The 20,103-nt window shown below is 34.9% G+C and overlaps 1 protein-coding gene and 1 pseudogene across 4 annotated transcripts; both read left to right on the top strand.

Moving 5' to 3' along the window:
• Positions 1-5,410: 5,410 nt before the first annotated feature.
• Positions 5,411-10,935, top strand: LOC147384282 (uncharacterized). 3 transcript variants are annotated; one of them, XM_086426920.1, is made up of 10 exons: positions 5,411-5,924; positions 6,531-6,604; positions 7,349-7,456; positions 7,772-7,852; positions 7,925-8,070; positions 8,251-8,403; positions 8,582-8,728; positions 9,572-9,629; positions 10,290-10,446; positions 10,530-10,935. In XM_086426920.1, the coding sequence occupies exons 2-7, from the start codon at positions 6,563-6,565 to the stop codon at positions 8,589-8,591; spliced, it is 540 nt and encodes a 179-aa protein (XP_086283046.1). In that variant the 5' UTR covers positions 5,411-5,924; positions 6,531-6,562; the 3' UTR covers positions 8,592-8,728; positions 9,572-9,629; positions 10,290-10,446; positions 10,530-10,935. The 3 variants fall into 3 exon arrangements, with proteins under 3 accessions (XP_086283046.1, XP_086283045.1, XP_086283044.1); XM_086426919.1 differs by having other exon boundaries at positions 10,188-10,446; XM_086426918.1 differs by having other exon boundaries at positions 9,572-10,446.
• Positions 8,591-18,122, top strand: LOC147384281 (glyceraldehyde-3-phosphate dehydrogenase GAPCP2, chloroplastic-like; annotated as a pseudogene). Its single transcript, XR_015172448.1, has 10 exons — positions 8,591-8,623; positions 10,188-10,446; positions 10,861-10,895; positions 12,702-12,780; positions 15,035-15,132; positions 15,219-15,360; positions 15,509-15,592; positions 16,291-16,380; positions 16,455-16,568; positions 17,467-18,122. The product of XR_015172448.1 is annotated as a glyceraldehyde-3-phosphate dehydrogenase GAPCP2, chloroplastic-like (transcript).
• The last annotated feature ends 1,981 nt before the right edge of the window (positions 18,123-20,103 follow it).

The raw sequence follows: 20,103 nt of genomic DNA, 5'->3' as shown, positions 1-20,103 counted from the left end.
AAGATAAGATCGTCGGGGTCCTTGATATTCTTCAAGATAGTTTCAACTTAAGTTATTCGATGAACTAAGACAGGATTGATAGGTAATTGATTATCTTCTTGGTCTTCGACGATATCAAACACAACCTAAGGTTTTATAGCTTTATCTTTTTTCTTTTCAATATTTAGGGCTTTAATTTGTGTTTAAATAGAAGTAATAATTTGTGCTTGAAAAGATTACAAAATTTGACGGAGTACTGCTTCATCCATAGTACTTATTTCTTTTTGTGGTAAGGGCTGACTACTTGGACTTGATAATGGTACTTTAGAAAGACGACTTTTTTTACGGACACAAAGTAGCATAGATGGCGGTTTAGAACGTTTGAGACTAATTATTACCAGAGTGGAAGTAAATTATGATTAGTCATTGATTATGAAGGTTTGACTCTTAATCACATGATTAAAATTTTGATATAACTTAACCTAAATCCAGTGAGAAATATCAAATCCAAATGCACTATAAGTTTATAGTAACCAAGAAGGTGTAAAAGGTTAGTCACGGGTCTACCCCTGATTGGGATCGAACCTTTGATTAGACAAATTAATTTGACCCTAGGATTGAATCTTTTTGATATGAAATAGTTTGAATATTTGAAAGTAAAACTAATTGGTCTAATCGATTTATTGTTGATTAGTTTGATTCATTTATCGATTGGGCCAATTGATTTACATTTCATACATTAGGTCGGACCGATATTGTGAGTTTAGTTTGAACGGTTTGGACCGGTCTGTTCACTTACCTTTTGGATGGATTGAATAGAACAACTCGAGAACGTCCATAGTCAGTTTGGGTCGTGACCTATAAGAAGGCTCCTAGACACTAGGTTTACTAAATGCAATACAATTTATCTGGCCACATTTGCCCAAGTGCACCTATATACCTCTCAAACATACTCAATCAGATGGAATGTGGTGACTTGGTTTGATATACCATGTAGGTATTCAAAGTGATAATTTGAGCCTCCAACCCAAATCTCTGAAGTCAAAAGCAGTCAGTTTAATCCCTAGTTGAGAGGTGGCACATGATGCTGAGCAAAAGCACTCTCAAGTCACCTCTTGTCTAACCCCCTAGTACACGAGGTACAACGGGGCAAGATCTCGTTTATGCATTGATTTTTACCAAGAAGTGCAATTGGTGCAACTTAGATTAGCTTTGATATATCATATAGGTACGAGTCTAAGTTTGTAATTTTTATAAATAGTTTAGCATCCCATAAGGGGACCGACCACGTACTAGTACTTAGTTAGCAATTGAGACGTGACTTTGCAATTTACAATATGAAAAATGCTCAGGTCGTTCCAACATGGGTGCATCGATATACCTTTCAAAGTCACCTGATTAAACGGTACTGATGCCTTAGTTTTATATACCATAAAAGTACGTGACTGGAATTGTGATTTTTATGAATGATGTCATGTCTCACAAGAAGATCGGGCCACGCACTAGTACCACGTTAGCTATAAGGGACATGCAAGCTTGCAATGCAAAGTAATTTAAACGTGTTAGTTGTGTGTGTAAAACAGGGTGGGGTGTGCCCGGAGCGCTTTTTAGATAAATGGGCTCGTAGGGCAGATCAAACCATCAACATATGGATGCCACATAAATATTAATCAGAGAATACAAAATTTATAACATCGAGATTAAGATCAAGGCATGCGCATCAAGATGTATAACAATCAGGATCATGGCATATCAAATAGGCAAAAGATTACAATACAAAAAATAATCAATCATCGTCCAATCAGTGAAATAGGTACAAGGAAAATTTTTTTTATGATCCAATCAAGGATCGCTTTAGGCAACCAAAAAATGATTCGAAATTTCAAAGAGTATTGATTTGAGGATAGCTCGTTAGTTGTTGAGATAAGGAGAGATGTATTTTTTTTTTTAAGCTATTACTAATTAAAAGAAAACTAAAAACATAGTTAAGAAAAAAAAAACTAAAGAGAAAGATCCTATTGTCACACCAACTCTTTTGCAATCAAATAACAATTAGCAAACATCCTGATGTGGTGTGCCATAAGTAAAAGTTGGTGTGACAAATAGGAAAAATTATTCTCTCTTTAACACCATTGGGGCTGCCAGCAAGTTTTTATTTTATTTTTTTGAACTCAAAGGACCCCATTCTGATTTCATATGAACGATCTTAATCAAATCACCAATCACCCCACAAACGATGGTGAGCAATTACTCCACATCAAAACCAGCATTTTAGCCAAGCCATTGTCCTTCATCACGGCATCTTGTGCTCCTTGATCTCTGAGGAGAACACTTCTAACATTCCAAAGAATCACCATTGATTGATTGTGTTGGAAATCTTCAACAGTTAATATCATAGAAACACATTTCGCATTCTTATAGATTGCAATTCGACCTTTGATGAGAGGCGAAATCATTTCCAATAGTCCCAAGATCTTTTCTATTGTCAGAACATTGGAATTATTCAATTTGAGAAAAGTTGCCCCCAATATTTAAATCGATCAAAGCTTTCTTCAAACACCAAATCAGATTTTTTTTTTAGCAATTTCTTTAAACCTTTCGAATCGAATTCAAATCAAGGTATGTTAGACACCAATCAAAACCTTAATTTAATCCTTCTTTAAACTCCTGATTCAATAAAACAATATTTATCTTTATGAACAGAGGTTAAAAAAGTGGGGATTTGTAGAAAAACGCAGCCTAAGGACAGAAGTTTTCAAAACAATAAGGGCAAAACAAAACAGGATGAACCTCCTCTTCCACGTTGAAATCGTCGTAACTCAACTGATCTAATCGAGAGCTACATTAGTGAAAGAGGAGATGAATAGGGGTTTCGGACAAAAATGGCGACATAAATCTCTGACTGCAGCTCCACGTCAACATTAACAACGCCAGGTTAAATTGACTATCTATGGTTTTTATATGAAATTATGTTCAATTTGTTCGAATTCAGCATTGTAGATACTGAATAACGCAACAAAATCCAGAAATTGTAATCTTTGTGTATAAACGACTGTCGATTTCAAGGAATCAAAGATATACAAAAAAAATGGGGGATCGAAGGTCTACAAACCTTAATAGGGAGAGAGAAAGAGAGATAAAGAGAGAGGGAGAGATGAAGGAGAGAGACGTCTCTCTCTTTGCGGCCCCTTTTAGCATATATGAGAAAAAGATAGAAAAAGAAAAAAAAACTATTTTTGCTAACAGCACACCACGCACAATAGTGCTATTTTTTTATTATTTTATTGTATTTTTATTTTGTTTGTTTTTTTAAAGAAAACCCCTTTTATTTTTGCTGTTAGCATAACATAAACAGTAAAAAAAATTGATTTGAAAACCAAGAAAGAGAATTTGAGGAAAAGAGAGAATCTTTATTTTTTTATTCCTATATTTGATACCATTCATCACACACAGGGAAAGAAAAAAAAAACTAACCACGCACTATGCACAGCAACACCAATAAAAAGAAAATTATTATTTTTATTTAAAAAAAAAAAACATTCATGGCTCCTCATCCCAACCACCATCATTCCATCCTTAATTCATTAATCTTTAAAATCTTGAATTATTTAAGATCATCACTAGTGACCCTTAATTGGATCATAGAACAAGAAAAATATAAAAAAATATAATAAAATAAAATACTCAAAAATCAAACAAATGATCTACAATCAAGCCAAAAGAATAAAAAATAAATAAAAATAAAAAATAAATAAAATAAATAAAAAAAACTAAGTCGATTTGGCAATGCATAAATATTTGGGATTTTTAAAGTTTGATCCTGAAAATTATCCCCGATGGAGTCACCACTAAAAGTGCCTTCGATCCGCGGGTGCGGATACGTGTTTTGGTGTTTAGGAGTCACCACTTAGTTTTACGGTTTAGGAACCGAAACATGACTCAAAACAGATAAAAAAAAGTACTGATCTACTAAAAGAATGGGTCTAGGGATCACGTTACAAGATTGGAAGGTGTTAGGCACCAATCTCGCCTGGCAAATGTCGATCTCTACTTTCCCAAAAAATAAACATTACAAAAATAACTTCTTAAAAATTAAAACAAAAATATTATCTTTGTTACTTGGGTGATTGTGACGGTTGATTCCCTTAGAACTAGTAGAGTACTTCCTCATGTGAGTCATCTTGCTTTTGTCTCAGTCACTAGATCCGTTTTCGATCCCTGAGATGAAGTATTCTCCTTCTAGATCTGAATATTTTCTGATTTTTCTGGGTGTTTTGAGTGTTTCTGAGTGTTTTTTTAAGGATTTTTGAATATTTTTTGAGTAAAAATGGGATTTGGGTGTTAGGTAAGGACTTGGGACTTCAGATTTAGGGTTTTGGAAAGGTTTGAGAGAGTTTTTAACCTTTCTTTCGTAGAACTTTTCTTGACCTCCAAATTTAGGTTGTGAAGGCTCATTTTTATAGAGTTTTTTTTAGAAGAGTTAGTGTTTAATATTTTAATTATTAATTTTAAAATTTTAAATTTTTAGGATTTGGCAAATTACTGTTTTGCCCTCAAAGAGGACTTTTGCGTTGAGAGGTTGTTTTACGATGTTTTGAAATCAATTTTTTGTAAGGAATTCAATAGGAATATTAGTTTGTGTCATTTATGAGTTTTCAATGTGAAATGATCGTGGACTCTATGAGGGTGTTTTCGTAATTTTGTCAAATTTTGTGAAAATTGATGAAAAGATTTATTTGATTTTAATTTGTTGTTTTATGTGTTCGAATAGGTTTTCCTAATCGTAATGTAGGCTCTTAAGGGTGTTTTGATGTCAGGGGTATTTTGATAATTTGATCATTTTTTGATGATTTTTCTCGTAAAGCTTATTTTTATCTAAAAATGATGATTTATATGTTTTGAGTCATATTTTCTTAGCGTAGCATAGTTTCTAAAGTTTTACTTGCTTGAAATAATTCATTCGAATTTCTAAAACATATCTACTAACAAATAAAAAATATTGGAATATTCATCCATCATTAGGAACCGTCGTAATCAGGTTGACGAGTTGATTAATCAGGCGAGTGTAAAAATGGGGTGTCTACAATTACATCTTACACTCAATTTAGTAAGTATGTACGTTTAGATTCGCTACACAATTCAGTAACTTAGAGAATCAATCATAAAAAGAAAAATTTTAAACTAATAAAAAAAAAAAAATAATTTTTTTTTTAAAATAGACAATAAGACAATAATAAATAATTTTATATCACAAGTTGCTAATAAAAATAAAAAAAACTTTTTAAAATAGACAATAAGACATTAATAAAAAATTTTACACCAGAATTTGCTAATAAAAAAAAAAATAAAAATAAAAAACTTCTTAAAATAGACAATAAGACAATAATAAATAGGGTGGTCTGTGGTCATCATCATAGAAGAACTTCTCTCATCAACTTCTTCTCTCCCATATCCTCTATCTCACTCCCCACCTTGTTCTCTTGCTACACAGCCAAACAGCTCTCACAGATAGGCTGCTCACTCGTTCACTCTCCCTCTTCTTCTCTTGCCACACAGCAACACAGACAGCCTCTCCCCACAGACATCTCTCCACAGATATCTTCTCTCCCAACGTCTCTCCTTCGCCTCTGCATTTTTTTTTTTTTCAATTCGATCTCTCTGTTTTGGGACAACAGCAACAAGAAGAGGAAAAGATTCTGAAAAAGAGAAAAGAAAGAGAAGGAAAAAAGAAGAAAAGAGTTTAAAACACTTCTTCCCTATCTTGACCTTCTTCCCACGTTTTTGCAGCCATTAATGTCCTTCATCCACCACATTTTAGCTTTCATCTCATACTCTTCTTCTTCTTCTATCAACCACCATTAACGCTTCGCAGCCACCTCGCTCTTTACATTCTTTTTCTTCTTTGAACAGCCACCATTATCGCCCCCCCACAGCCCAAAATTAAGGTATGTTTTCCTACATATTTCGTTAATTTTTCTCTCCAATCGATCCCTAAATTCTAGATTTTTCTGCATATTTTGTTGATTGTGCTGTATAATCCTAATTTCTATAGCGTTGATTCAAATTTTGGTTCGATTTCAAACCAAAATCCCACTTTCTATAAATTTAATTCAATTTTTGGACGAAATCGGATTTCAGGTGACGACCACTCCCCAATTCTGCTTATCAAATCTGAGAACTCGCTCAGTTTTTTTTTTAAAGTGTGTTGTTGAATAATATTTGCCTACAGGAGCACTATTGTAATTTGGGTTTTTGATTTTATTTTTCTACTAACCTTTTTTGAATGAGTAGTTAACAAATCGCTTATATTTGGATTCTTATATATTATACTTGGTTGCTAATAAGCATGGATTCTAGTTTTCCTAATGGGACTCCAAGTAAACACCAAAGTGTGCTAAATTTGTGTCTATTAGGAATAAAATTGTCCAATTTAGACTCAGGTATTGTTTTTTTGGTACTATGTTGTCTATGTTGCTGTACTGAAATATCAAATTGTGCAATTCTTAATGCACTTTGTTTCTGACTTTAAGTCAATATGTTTGGTAATGCAGCTATATATTGAAGGGTACTTACAAGCTATGTTATGCCTGTTCAGCAATGGCTTGATGAGAGAAGGTTCTTGCAGGTATCTTGTTATAAGCTTATGTGGGTGATAGATTAATTTAACTGACTCACATATAACAATACTTCCATAAGAAAGGTTTTTGCTGTTGTTACTAGGATTTTGAGTTCGATAATATTGTTTGATTTGCCTGGTTATTCTGTTACATGTGAGATCGGGTTTCAATTTTTGATGTGGACCCAATGACAGACTCGGTTGTAGTAAGAGAAAAGGGCACTTTGTTGATGATGTCTTCACCTTTATGTGTTTAAATCAGTTAAGTCCAATAAGATCACAAGTAGTAAAGATATTGTGTTTTCTCCATTTACTTGGGATGATACTAGAGTAAGTTACTACCACTTTCTTCCTTGATCTATATGATTGCACAATGTTGACAGTACTGAAGGCAATCTTGTCATTTCTAGTGAATGTAGACTATTCCCCAAATTTGGTGTCATTCAATTGTTCCTCTCTACAATATTTAAGAAATCCTACTTTACACATGTTTCTTATCTCTATTTTTTTTCCGTACATAAAAATCCTCTTTTAACACATTATTTTTGATAGTAGCAAATTGGGTTTCCACTTATTGAGTAGTTAGAAGTATGTTCATTGTCAAGTGAGAACAATGTCTACATTTATCTAATGCCCTGAATGGGTAACCATTTGTTATGGATGTGTCAATTCTTAATCCTTACACCACATATTCTCACAATATACAATTGGCAGATCATCTAATTGCCTTTTTTATTGTTGGCATATTTTTAGATGTTAGCCGCTCTTAAAAACTCCCCCAATTCGATGAGCATGTCAAGCTTGAAAGAATGCATTGATCCAAATTTGATGGACTTATATCCTCATGATTTTGTATATAAGGTAAGCATCATCTTTAAGCAAATAACATTGTCGAAATAAATTATTTCCTAGACTTTGTGTAGGCTACATCTCAAATGAATATATTAACTCAATTAAGTACATGTATGGAAAAGTTGACTTGTTTAAGAGCATGTGAAGAGGAGACAAATGAGTTCTCAGTAACAATTTATTTGCATAAAAGAATGACCTTGAGTCTTTATTGTTTGCTCTAGTTATAGATGAAGTAATCGTTCATATTCAAGAGCAAATATACCTTAGTGTATGAGAACAATTACTGAGTATGTTGAATGTAATTTAGCTTCTATTGTACTCCAGGCACATCCCTCGGAACCAAAAGAATTTCCATTTATTTTACTTGGAAACAAGGTTGACATAGATGGCGGAAACAGCTGTGTGGTAAGGATCAATACTACCTCCCAAAAATTTTGGAATCTGTATTAGGTTCTAAATTTGTTTATGTTTGCACAGGTTTTTGAGAAGAAAGCGAAAGAATGGTGTGCATCCAAGGGAAACATACCTTACTTTGAGACCTCAGCAAAAGAGAATTCCAATATTGATGCTGCATTCCTATGTGTTGCAAAGACTGCTCTTACCAATGATCAAGGGCATGATATGTAAGTACACCTTGAGAGATACTTTTGGCTTCATTTCAAATCGTTTGCCTTAAATATTTTAGGTTCTGCTATGTTGAAATTATAAACCTTCCTCATGGAAACCTCTTTTGATTACTGAGCAAAGAAGAGGAGGTTGTGCATGTTGAAATCATTTGCCGACTCAGATTCTTTGTGATCAAGTCTTATAGTGAGGATGATGTGCATAAGAGCATTTAATACAATGTCTGGCCATGTAGTCACAATGGAAACAAGAGATTGGATAGCGCCTATGAAGATGCACAGAGAATTGCTGCTAGAAAGCCAAGTGGCTGTCCCTTCTTCCTATTCTTCTCTGTGAGTTCTTGTTCTAAATGTTCGATGTTGCATTTTTCATGATTTGGACTTATTGGTGATCCAAGTGATGTGCCTTGGATAGTGTCAAGGCAATAAAAGATTGGGAATATGGTGGCCCATTATAAATTTTTTTTTTTTTCTGCTTGTATTTTGTTTTGCTGATGAAAGTTTATTCAAGTGTAAGTTAATGCAAGCGGGAATGATCGAAGAACTTGCTTCTGTAAGTTGGAATAATAGAATATGGTGGCCCATTACATTCAACTGTTTGAATGTCTTCTTCAAGGATATGGATTCAACTGTTTGAATGATCGAAGAACTTGCTTCTGTAAGTTGGATTTTTTTCCCCTTTATGATTAAGCATGCTTGATCCAACATTGACTACCTGATAGTCTTAAATCTGTGTCTCCATATTCCCCTTTGGTAGTTTACATATCTGTTTGATTGGCATTGTAGAATAACTATTGAATTATATAGAGATCATCATGATTTGGATTGTATTTGTTGGAAAAAGACAAAATCTGGGGTCTAGTTTGGGGTTGGAACTCTAGTTCTACTATTGTTTGGTACCAACACATTTCTAGGGGTCCACTATTTAGCATTTTTATTTTGGGAGTCATATGACATAACAAGAGTTATGGTGCTTCATTGGATTTGGATTGAACTAAAAGAGGTTCACAACTGTTCTGTTTAGAGTCAACCTAAGAAAATACAAAGCTAAAAATGCATATCAAATGGGGTGAAACTCTGACAAGTAAGCAAAATCAGAAGGCAGAGAGAGCAACACAAGGAACACAATGACACTGCATGGGCTACAGGTGTAGGCTACACTTAGGAGAAAGTTTGTCAGGTTTTGGGTCCTCTCCACTTGCTTGGGTAATCTGCTTCTTCTTAATGAGCACTTTTCCATATAGCACCCTACGAGATATGATTTCTTATAATGGCTTCAGATGCTTTTTGCAGATATGTCACATGCTTTTTAAAGAGGTCTAAATATATAACTAATTGAAATCAACATCAAATTCAGCTTTCAAATATGATAATTCCATCTAGTATTGGTTTTCTCAATGATTGAGTGCAAAACCATGTTAATTGCTTCAATTTTAATATATTATTTTATTTCTGACTTCTGAGTAACATGAGTTTAATTTCTTTTTATATATTTTCAAAGCACGTTGAAGAGCAGAACAAGCTGTTGTTGAAAGGGCTGTTGCAGAAGCTTGAGAAAGGTGTGTTCCTGATATTAGTTTGTCTCTATTTATTGGTAGAGTACATTTAGTAGTTCTCTTAAATACATGTACTTAATTTATTTTTTATTGGATCATTCTCTTCTGATCAAAATTTATGAGAAGATGAGGGTCATTCCAGCATATAATCTCCGAAAATATGACTATATTTCGATGGGAAAACAATGGATTGATGTACTAATCGATTATTGATACGAACACACTTAAATATTCTTTTTGAATTCTGGTGGTGCCTTCAGCAGTAGATAGCAAAAGTTGGTCAGGGTGGGTTAAAAGCTAATACTAGAAAAAAAATTTTGTTTGTTCAAGTACTTTATTTATCCAAGTTTATTTCAGGTTGAAGTAAAATAGGGTGTTTTACATAAGAAATCAAGAAATGGACTTGTTAGTGCCATTGGCAACACCCCTTTGATCAGAATGTTGCCTTTCTGAAGCAACTGATTGCGAAGTAACCTCACAATCTCCAAAAAAAAAAGCATAAAATTGGGGTCTGTATTTTGTTTGATTTTTCGCTCTCTCAGTTTTCATTATCATGGGCAGGGTGGGGGTGCGCATTATCCAACACCCAGCCCAGTAATTTTCTCTCCAACTGGTTCTAAAGCTGTTTCTGGAAATAAAAACCCTAATGGGCAAACTCAACAGAAATCTGAAGAAGGTACAAGAGATCTTCACATGTTTGTTTGGAGTTCAAGTGCTTCTCCTGTCTCAGATGTTTTTGGTGGTCAAGAATATGGAGGAGCTGTTGATCATTCTGTTAAAGAAGTTAGAATGGCTGTTTCTCCTACAACAGGCAAAGGAGGTAAATTTTTCATTAAAATTTTTTGTTTTATACATATGGGTTTTTGGCTAGAATTGGTTTAATTTTGGAATTTGCTTTGTTAGTTGAAGAGGGTAACAGAGATAATCAAGAAGAATACTTAGAGAGATGAATTTAGCTTTTGAAATAGAGGAACAGGAGGATATAGAGAGATGAACCAAACAAAATGAAGAATGAAAGCAAAGGTGGAGGAACAACAACTATGCCACCAACAAGTGTGATTAATTACATCTGTTGTGTATTTCACTATTGTGAATTGGTGGGCTATTTTTTATGATGCATTGCAACGCAGAGATGACCAAATTATGTGATTGTTATTCTTGTTTTAGCTTACATTTGGTGCACACCTCTATCATGAAATCTTATTGTCTCTGGTGCCAACTTTTTTTTTTTTAGTGTGGCATTTGGAATGCTTGTTGCAGGAGTTTCATGTTGGTGGTTGGGGGTATAGGTCATCAATTTCAAAATATAGGGGTGGGGCAGGTGTAAAATCAATTTTTTTTTTCTTCTAAAGTTCTTCTAGAGACGGCTGTGACCGTAGCTAAAGATCTAATATTCTTTTTTTAAAAATAACCTATAGCGACGGTCAGCGACCGTAGCTAAAGGCCTAATATATCTGTTTTTATAAAAATACCCTATAGCGACGGCCAATAGCAGCTGTTGCTATAAGTCCCATATATAACAACGGTTCTCTGAATAGTTGTCCGTCGATAATACATATAGCGTTGGAGGTTTTACCGATGGCCTGGGTGGATGGCGTTATATGTATTTGCGACGGTTTTTAACCCTATAGCGACGGTCTCCGACAGTCGCTATATCCCAATTTTATTGTAGTGTCTCCTTCTTCTCACTCCAACAGCAACCACGTTCCCTTCTCTTTTACATCCTCTCTTTGGACAGTAGCAGCACCACACTCACAGCCCCCTCACAGCCAGCACCCCCTCTTTCCTTCCTCCGTTCAACGCCCATTACAACAATCACCACCAGACCAGCCAACTGCTTCTTCATAGTGCCCCACACAGACGACAAGGTCTTTGACCTCTCCTTCTCGGTTCAACGATGTAGCAGCCAACAATTTTACTGCTGTTTCTTCTTTCCAAGTAACTCAACAGCACAACCACCCCTTTCTTTTCTCTGTTCATCGTCCCAAGCCAGCAGCCCCACCTTAACCTCTCGCCCTCATTAATACCGCTTCGTCTTCTTCCTCCTCACAACTCTAGGCCCAATATTCAATCGCAGATTTCTATCTCGGACTTTATTTTATTCATCTTTGATCTCTTGCAAACCCTCAAACTCTCAAGGAATATTGGCAGCCACATTAGATTAAGAAGTTAGCGTAATCGGCTGAATAAAAAGTAATGCATTGCTTCCTTTATTCATTACCATGATACAATTCACTACGTGAAAATCCCAAATTTATATAAAAAATTTTGTTGGGCCTGGCCCGTCGAGTTTTAAAGCCCAAAACTTCGTGGCCTGTGGACCACGTTTTCGGTTTTCATCATTCGAACTCTCACCGTTACTGTTTCTCTTCCTCAACTGCCTCTCTCTCTGTTATTGTTTCTCTTCCTCTCTCTGTTACTGTTTCTCTCTCTCTGCCTCTCTCACAGTCATCGATCGATCGACCTCTCACAGTCTCTCTCTCTCACAGTCTCTGTCTCGGTCGACCTCGCCCTTTATCTCTCTTTCTCTCTCTCGATCGATTGACGTCTCCATCGCTTTCTCACAGTCGCTATCGACCTCGCTTTTTCACTCTCTCGATCGATCGACCTCTCCATCGATCAATTGACCTCTCCATCTCTCTCTCACAGTCTCTTTCCCGATCGATCTCTCTTTCGATCTCATCTCCCACTTAATTTGATCGATCGATCTCGATCTCGATCTAGATCTAGATCTGATCCTCGTTCTCTTTGTATCTCATCTATATCTGTATTTGTATCTCATCGCTACCTGTCTCTGATAGCTCGAATTGATCAGATTGGTCACAAAGGGACTCTCACCTGCTGCATCACCTCACGCAACAAGCCAGGAATCATTGCGACTTCGGACTAGGTACTCTCTTTAATCCATCTTTTTTTTATATAGACTGTATTAAGGTTTTTTATCCAATATATTTAGATTTGGATTGAAGATTTAGGTTTTTTATCCGATGTATTTCGTATTAATCTCGGTACCTATAGATTCTTATATTTTGAAGCATGTAATTTGATGCTTCTAGATAATGTCTGAATGTGGAGAAGAATATTACTCATGACTATAGTTATTTGTACAAAAATATTCGCAAGCTCTCGAGGAATCGAAGAAAAGTCTTCAATGGTATAAAAATCCTTAACTTGTGTAGATAATCTGCTGTTTTGTTAGTCTCTTAATATATGTTAATTCTTAGTTACAGAGCAGGAAAGAAAGAATCCAACACAGATTTCCGGAAAATAATGAGGGCAAAAATAAAAAAACAAAGATTCCAGGATAAATAATTACACATGATGTGGAGAACTAGTAGTGGAGAACTCTGTAATTTCCTGCCTTGTGGCAAAATATCAATATGTACAGAGCAACACATGTAATTTTCTGCTTCAGTCGAAAAATGCAGTTTAATTTATATGAATTGTGTACACAGAACAAGGGAAAATTTTTATGTAAATAGGGACAAATACGATAGAGCAAAATATTGGATAACAAAGAAATTTTATCACTACATATATATATATATACTAAATGCAGAGAGGAAGATGTTGAGATAATTTAGTGACAAACTATGATACCAGGAAACTTCAAAACGGATGTCACTCGTATTGGTTACTTCTAGTTTAAGTGTAAGTGCAGTATACATACAGTACAGTCTCATACCTTTGCTGTATCGGAGTATCAACCAATAGCAGCCAAGGGTTGATCAAATAGTCAACTAGGAAAGGCTATTGATAGCAGTCTCAATAACACTGACATATGTCAAGGGCGATATGGCACTGGATAGAATAGAGAAACAGAACACAATTCGTGTAGCCAGCCGCAATTTGTTGGCACAAGGCTTAGATAGTTGATAATTTAAAGCAAATCAGGCAAAACAGTTCCAGCTAAGAACTTCATGATGTTGCCTACCTATATCTTTGGATTGACAAGCAAGACACTGAAAAAGAAGGACACGTAAAGAATAAGTTTCAATCAATTATAAATTTTTTTTAAAACTACCTGAAAGGCGAGTAAAATTTTCTGCTTTCTCATGTTCAGTTCAAAAGAAAGTGTGTTTCGAACGACTCTAATGAAATCTTCTGAAGTAGCTTCAGGATTTGTTCTATAATTGGTGAATTATCAAGACTCCACTAGAGGCATGAGTTACATAGGCACGATAGACTTCCTCATGCAAAGATCGGTTCTTTGCACGTGGCACTACAGCCATGAAGCATGGAGCATCCAACGTAATAACCCATGGACCATTGAGGATATTATGTTAAAAAAAAAACAATTATTTTTACAAAAGACATTATATTAGTTGTATTTTTATTTGTTGTTGTTCGTTTGATAGGAAAGAAGAGTATGAGTTGTTGTTGTTGTTTAAAACATCTGTGGATCTATAAACATTTGTGTACTCCATAACCTAATAAACAAACATTTCAATTGATAAACAAAATAAAAATAACAGTAGACTTCAAATATCAGATCATGATTGTGTTTAAGAACTTTATAAATTAGGTAAGGAAGAGGGATTACACCAATCCTCTTTTTAGAATCCATGTTTTATAGAAAGTCATTAAAATAAAAGGTGATACTATTTTATTTTATATCAAAATAAAGTGTCACACAGAGGGAAATGGAGTGATTCTAGGGTTATGCTCTGTTCCATAAGTGGTCCATCAATTGAGTGGTTTGGATAGATAGGATTGTGGACAACATGATTGTTGTTGAAAAGTAGGGACCAACATGGGAAATAGACCTATGGAGTGTACCGCACCTTGATCCCTGATCTTGGGTACAACATGATCGGCTTTATCTTATCTTAACATTATTCAGATGTTTATTTGTAATCACTGATGAAAGAAAAAAAGAAAAGGTGCTTGGCAGAAAGTAGGGGGCATCAAAGTAGATTTTTTTTCTTCCATCATCAAATGATGAACTCTTAGTCATCCTATAAACTGTGAAACCACCTTATTGTATTGAAAAACAAGGGTGACTGCTTTACATGTTAGATGCATATTAGTCTGGATCCTTGTAGCGATGCTGTATGGTATGAGCCAAAATTCTTTCAGTGCTGTGTCCTTGTTACATAGATGTGCACTTGTGATTTTTTTTTTTCTTTTCCATTTTGTTATTTTCGTTTCACTATTTTTTGAGTGGAAATGTAAACATCAATCATGGTAACACATAAGGTGCAACTCAGGTGGATTGGCTTGGGTTGCCAAAGCCTCAACTCATGCCCAACCCAACTTTTGATTGAGCTTAGTAATTTGTGCCTGAGCTCAACCTGAACTTAAAATAAATCAGCCCAAGTCTGGCCTGAGGTTAGATTGGATCTGTCGAGCTCAGGTTGGCTGGGTTTTTGTGGCCCTGGTAATATCAATTTCCTTTTCTTGTTCAGCAACACAGAAGACTGTAGATGGCCCTTCAATGAAGGACTGGCGAGGGGGTCGTGGAGCTGCGCAAAACATCATACCCAGTTCGACTGGTGTTGCAAAGGTATTACTCCGAATTAACTTTTAAACAATCCTTCTCTTGGTTTGGAGTTTTCTATGTGAATTGTAATTATGCTTCTGTGGTTGTAGGCTGTTGGAAAAGTTCTTCCAGAACTTATGGCAAGCTCACAGGAATGGCCTTGCGTGTTCCAACACCGAATGTATCAGTCGTGGACTTAACCTGTCAACTTGAGAAAAGTGCTTCATATGAAGATGTCAAAGCAGCCATAAAGTATGTCATTTCTAATAGTTTAAACAGAGATCTCGTGTCATGTGAATCATCCTTTACAATATTACTCTTTCCCTCTATCTTTCTGGTCCTTAATATTTTCATACTCATTTCAAAGTAAACTTTGATCAACTTTTAAATTCTCTCCCAGGTATGCATCAGAGGGTCCATTGAAAGGCATCTTCGGATACACGGAGGATAATGTTGTTTCCAATGATTTTGTTGGTGACTCAAGGTAGAAGTCCTGTTTAAAATACTCTTTTTTTCTAGAACTGTAGATGAAAATGTATTAATGAAGAAGAAATAGAGAAGGTTGAGAAGGCCTACCTGGTATAGAGCTAAAGAAACACAACAATACACGAGCAGAAAAAAAAAAAAAAATTGCAACTCCAAAAGTCACAAGTTTTTTTCTAGAACTTTGGTATACGGCTCAAACTGGTTTCTCGATGAACATATTTGAGATTCACTGAGATGGATGGCACTTGGTATGTCACTATGTTACCTGATTTGTTGGTTTGCTCAATTCGAATTTGGGGTTCGTGGTTCGCCACTCTAGAACGAACCTGGTTCGTAGGGGTAGGTAGAGATAATTCATTTTTTGGTTCACTTGTGGATATATATAATTCAAGTATACAAGTTATAAGTTCAATTATAATGTTAAAAAATACCAAGTTAAATAGTGATATAATAATCCAATTTCTAATATAAACAATGAAAAAGTATAATAAATTGGTTTGGTTCGCTGAACCTAATCAAAATTCAGTGGGTTCGTGATTCGTTTGATTTTACTAACCCAGTATGAACCGTACCGTGAACTGGTTCGTGGTTCGGACGAGTATCAATGAATTGGATAACATAGGTTTGTCACAGGTTGATTTTTGATGTATGTCCATGTACCATTTCTCATTTTCTTTTTGGGGGGCTTATTTTCAGGTCAAGTATTTTCGATGCCAAGGCCGGCATCGAACTAAGCTCCTCCTTCATGAAGCTTCTTTCGTGGTACGACAATGAGTGGGGTTACAGGTATTCTCTCTCTCTCTCTCTCTCTCCCCTTCGTGTTGCTGGTCTAAAATGTACCTTTACATGGTTTTGCGCAGCAATCGAGTGTTGGACCTGATCGAGCACATGGCTTTAGTGGCTGCAAATAACTGAAGTGTGCATGGATATCTGTGGTCTGTTAGGACTTGTGTCATCCGTTTAGTGCAGAGGAGGTATGCTTAATAATTATTTGTGTAAGAATCTATATACAATCATTTCTTTTTTTATAAAATTTATTTGTTACTATTTTAATTCTCTTTTGATTCCAAATAGTTTTTTTTTATCTTTGTTTAAATTGATGGAGGCACCCAATTAAGTCCACTCTTGTGGCGATATTCATGTGATGTTTAGGTCACCCGCCCAAAATCATACCTCTTAGATTTTGAGAGAGATCCATAAAAGACAAAACATAGAAACACCTGTGGCCCATGCAGTTGGATACTGAAACAAACATTCAAAAGACCACCACCACCACCACCCACCATTAGTTTATACTCCTAAGTCTTTGAGTTTGGGTAACCAACATCAAATGCTTTATACCATTTGCTACCAAACCTGTGGCCTAACTTTCAATCTTGGTAAGTTGCATTCAGATCATTTATTTCAGTTTGGGTTGGTATGACAACCTTCAAAAGCCCAACATAAATTACCAAAAATGGGTTCTTGGCAAGAACTTCATCTTGGGAGATTTCCTCAATAAGCCCAATATCACATTAACTATTTTTGTTTATTTATTATTATTATTTTTTCTATATTTAGAACTTCTATCTTGCTGATTCTTCTTTTGTGGAGTTAATGATAAGGATCTGTTTGTTTGCTGAGAAAATCAATTTTTCTTCAGAAAAGTGTACAATTGTGTCTGTTTTGGTGGGAAATTGATTTTCTAGCACCCATGGGAAAATATTTGTTACAAAGGAATTTGTAGAGATTCTGGTATCCTATTTTAGGCAATTGAGTGAACAACTCCTCTTAGTGTTCTATGTTACTGATTTAGATTATATGGAATTAAAACAAACTTATTTTTCATGGTAAATCATCATTTATGTGTATGTGTATATAAATCATTGCCAGTTCAAAGGAACCTTGCACAGAGCCTATTGATTTGGGTGATCACAACTTTAGGAAAGATGAAACAAGTGGTCCAGTAGATGTGCATGCCGCAGAGCACAGATCTCACAAGTTCAAGCCTACCAGCATAAGAGAGTAATTTCCCTTTCCAGGCTGTTCACTCTATTGGAGATTCTATCTATGAGGGGAGAACAATCTGAGGCTTTGAGAATGGTAGAGGTTAAGGGAAGACCCAGGTAGTTCATAATAGAATTGCATTCTCTCCATTGCAAGGTGCTCATAATGAAATTCATCGCAGAGATGGGAGTATTAGAGAATTGGTTGATCCAGGTTCTCCCTTGAAGAACACAAGGAGGTCATCTGCAAAACTGAGGTGGGATAGTTGGCTCTCCACCTCTTGTTACGGCATAGCTGTTGATCTAACTGCTGGAAACATCTCTGGGTTGAGATGTGTTGCAGAGTATCTTGAGATGCAGAAGATTTAGAAGAAGGAAACCTTATATTCAAGACCGAAGCTTTTCTAAGGTCTTGTAAGAAACTTTAGACCTCCGAATATGAATTTTGGGTTGTTTAGTTTAATTTGGAGCTTGTTTTATGATTTTTCTTTTGTTTTTTCTTTTTTTGAATTTTTTTTATTATTTCGTTTATTGTGATTAGTGAATTAGAGGATTGTGCTATTGTTTGTTAAACCTCCAAAATTCGACAGTCATACTCTATGGATTTTTTAATATTTTTTTTGAAGCTTATTCTCCAATAATTTGATAGTCCAGGGCCATCAAAAAAAAAATTCTACAAGAAAATATTTGACGGGCATATTTGACGAGAGAGTCCGTCAAATTTTGAGAAATTTGACGGGCTAAGACCATCAAATATGGGCTTTTTTCACATAGTGATTATTAATCCATTGATTGTTGGAGGGATAATGTGAGGATCTGGATATTCAGCCACAAACATCGGCCATTTGGAGTTCTTTGAAATCACGAATATTGTTGAATCCATTTATTATTTCGGGTGATCATTTTTTGTTGTTTATCTTTCCTTCAAGGAGAAATTGTTCTCTCTTGCCCTCATTGGCTGAAAATAAAATTTTCCTTTGAAAGTGATAACCAAGTTGACCCTTGATTTTTTGTAGATGAAAAATTAATAAGAAATTAGATATTCTTACTCTATAAAATTAATGAGGTGACTTACTAATTTTTCATAAGCATGGGACCAATCAAGTTGATTTTTTCTTTAAAGGTGGTGAGTCGACTCATTGAATTTCTATGAGTAAGGGATCAATGAAATTGTTTTGTTGCAAAGTCTTCGCCAATGAGTTGACTCATTAATTTTGACCATGTGGCATTGAAATTTGCTCTTATTTTTTCCCCAAATGTAACCAATGAGTCAACTCACATTTATAAATTTCCTGTCTTGGGAAATTCATGTTCATAAATTTTTATTTTGGAAAATTCATATTTGAAACTTTCAATATGAAAATTTCATAATTTTCTACTTTAAGAAAACACATATTCATAAATTTCTAATTTAGAAATTGTACATTTTAGTAATTTCCCAATTTAGAAGTTTGCATTTTCCTATTTAGAAATTTCTTGTGATTTTCTAATTTTCTAATTCTATATTTTTTGAAATTTTCTATTTTAGAAAATTCACGTTTTGCAAATTTCTAATTTGGGAGCTCATCCTCTTCTTGTAATTTTATATTTTGGAAAATTTGTTTCTAATTTTGGAATTCATCATGTGTTCATAAATTTCTAATTTAGAAACTTCGCAAGTTACCATTTTAGAAATTTCGCATTCCTAATTTTTTTAATTTGAAAAATCTTCACAAATCCTCATTATTGTTGATTTAGAAAATATTTGCATATGTGGATTGCTAATTGACTTTAGATCATGGGACATAAGGGTTTTTTCACAAATTTTTTCCTTTTGTGTGAAATTCAAGAATTATGTAATATTGGAGAATTTTAGCCGTAAGATTCGTTTAACAAATCCGATATAAATTGATGATGATTGGATCCTAGTTTGACCTTAGTCTTTGTATGTTGACCATATGATAGTTTTTTATCATAGTAGAGACTGATCATCTCGATTGGATGGATTTGGTGTTTAAAACCTTCTGAAACCCGTAATCTGACCCCTTACCCATTTCTCTTATCTGTGGACCTTTGTAAATCCATTTTGAGTTATTTTTTATTTCTAGACCTAAACTAAGTGGCGACTCCCATTTCTCAATAAAAATTCTCAAGTTACCAATCGGACCATCCTTCACTATTTAGTGAAAAAGGGTTGAGGCAATTTCAAGTATTATCTGTGGTAAGCGTTCGGAGGCCCGAAAGAGAGCCAAACATTTCTCACAATAGGGGTTAGAAGTTTCGAAATAGGCTGATTTTTTTGTGAGGATGATTTCTATGGTGAAGAAATCACTCTCACCAAAAATCAGCTCATTTCGAAACTTCTAAACCTAGTTTACAAATTGTAGAATCATGGACTGTCTGAATTTTTTAAACCATTTTTTATGGGGTTAGAAGTTTTGGAATGGGCTGATTTTTTTGTGAGGATAATGATTTTTTGTTAGAGATCATCTTCACAAAAAAATCAGCTTATTCCAAAACTTATAGCCCATGTATTGAAAAATGT

This window comes from Akebia trifoliata, chromosome 15 (assembly GCF_017979445.1).
Source record: "Akebia trifoliata isolate Shusen 1 chromosome 15, ASM1797944v1, whole genome shotgun sequence".
In the NCBI taxonomy this organism is placed as follows: domain Eukaryota; kingdom Viridiplantae; phylum Streptophyta; class Magnoliopsida; order Ranunculales; family Lardizabalaceae; genus Akebia; species Akebia trifoliata.
The sequence above is the reverse complement of the archived record's forward strand: the minus strand, read 5'-3'. Positions and strand labels throughout refer to the sequence as shown.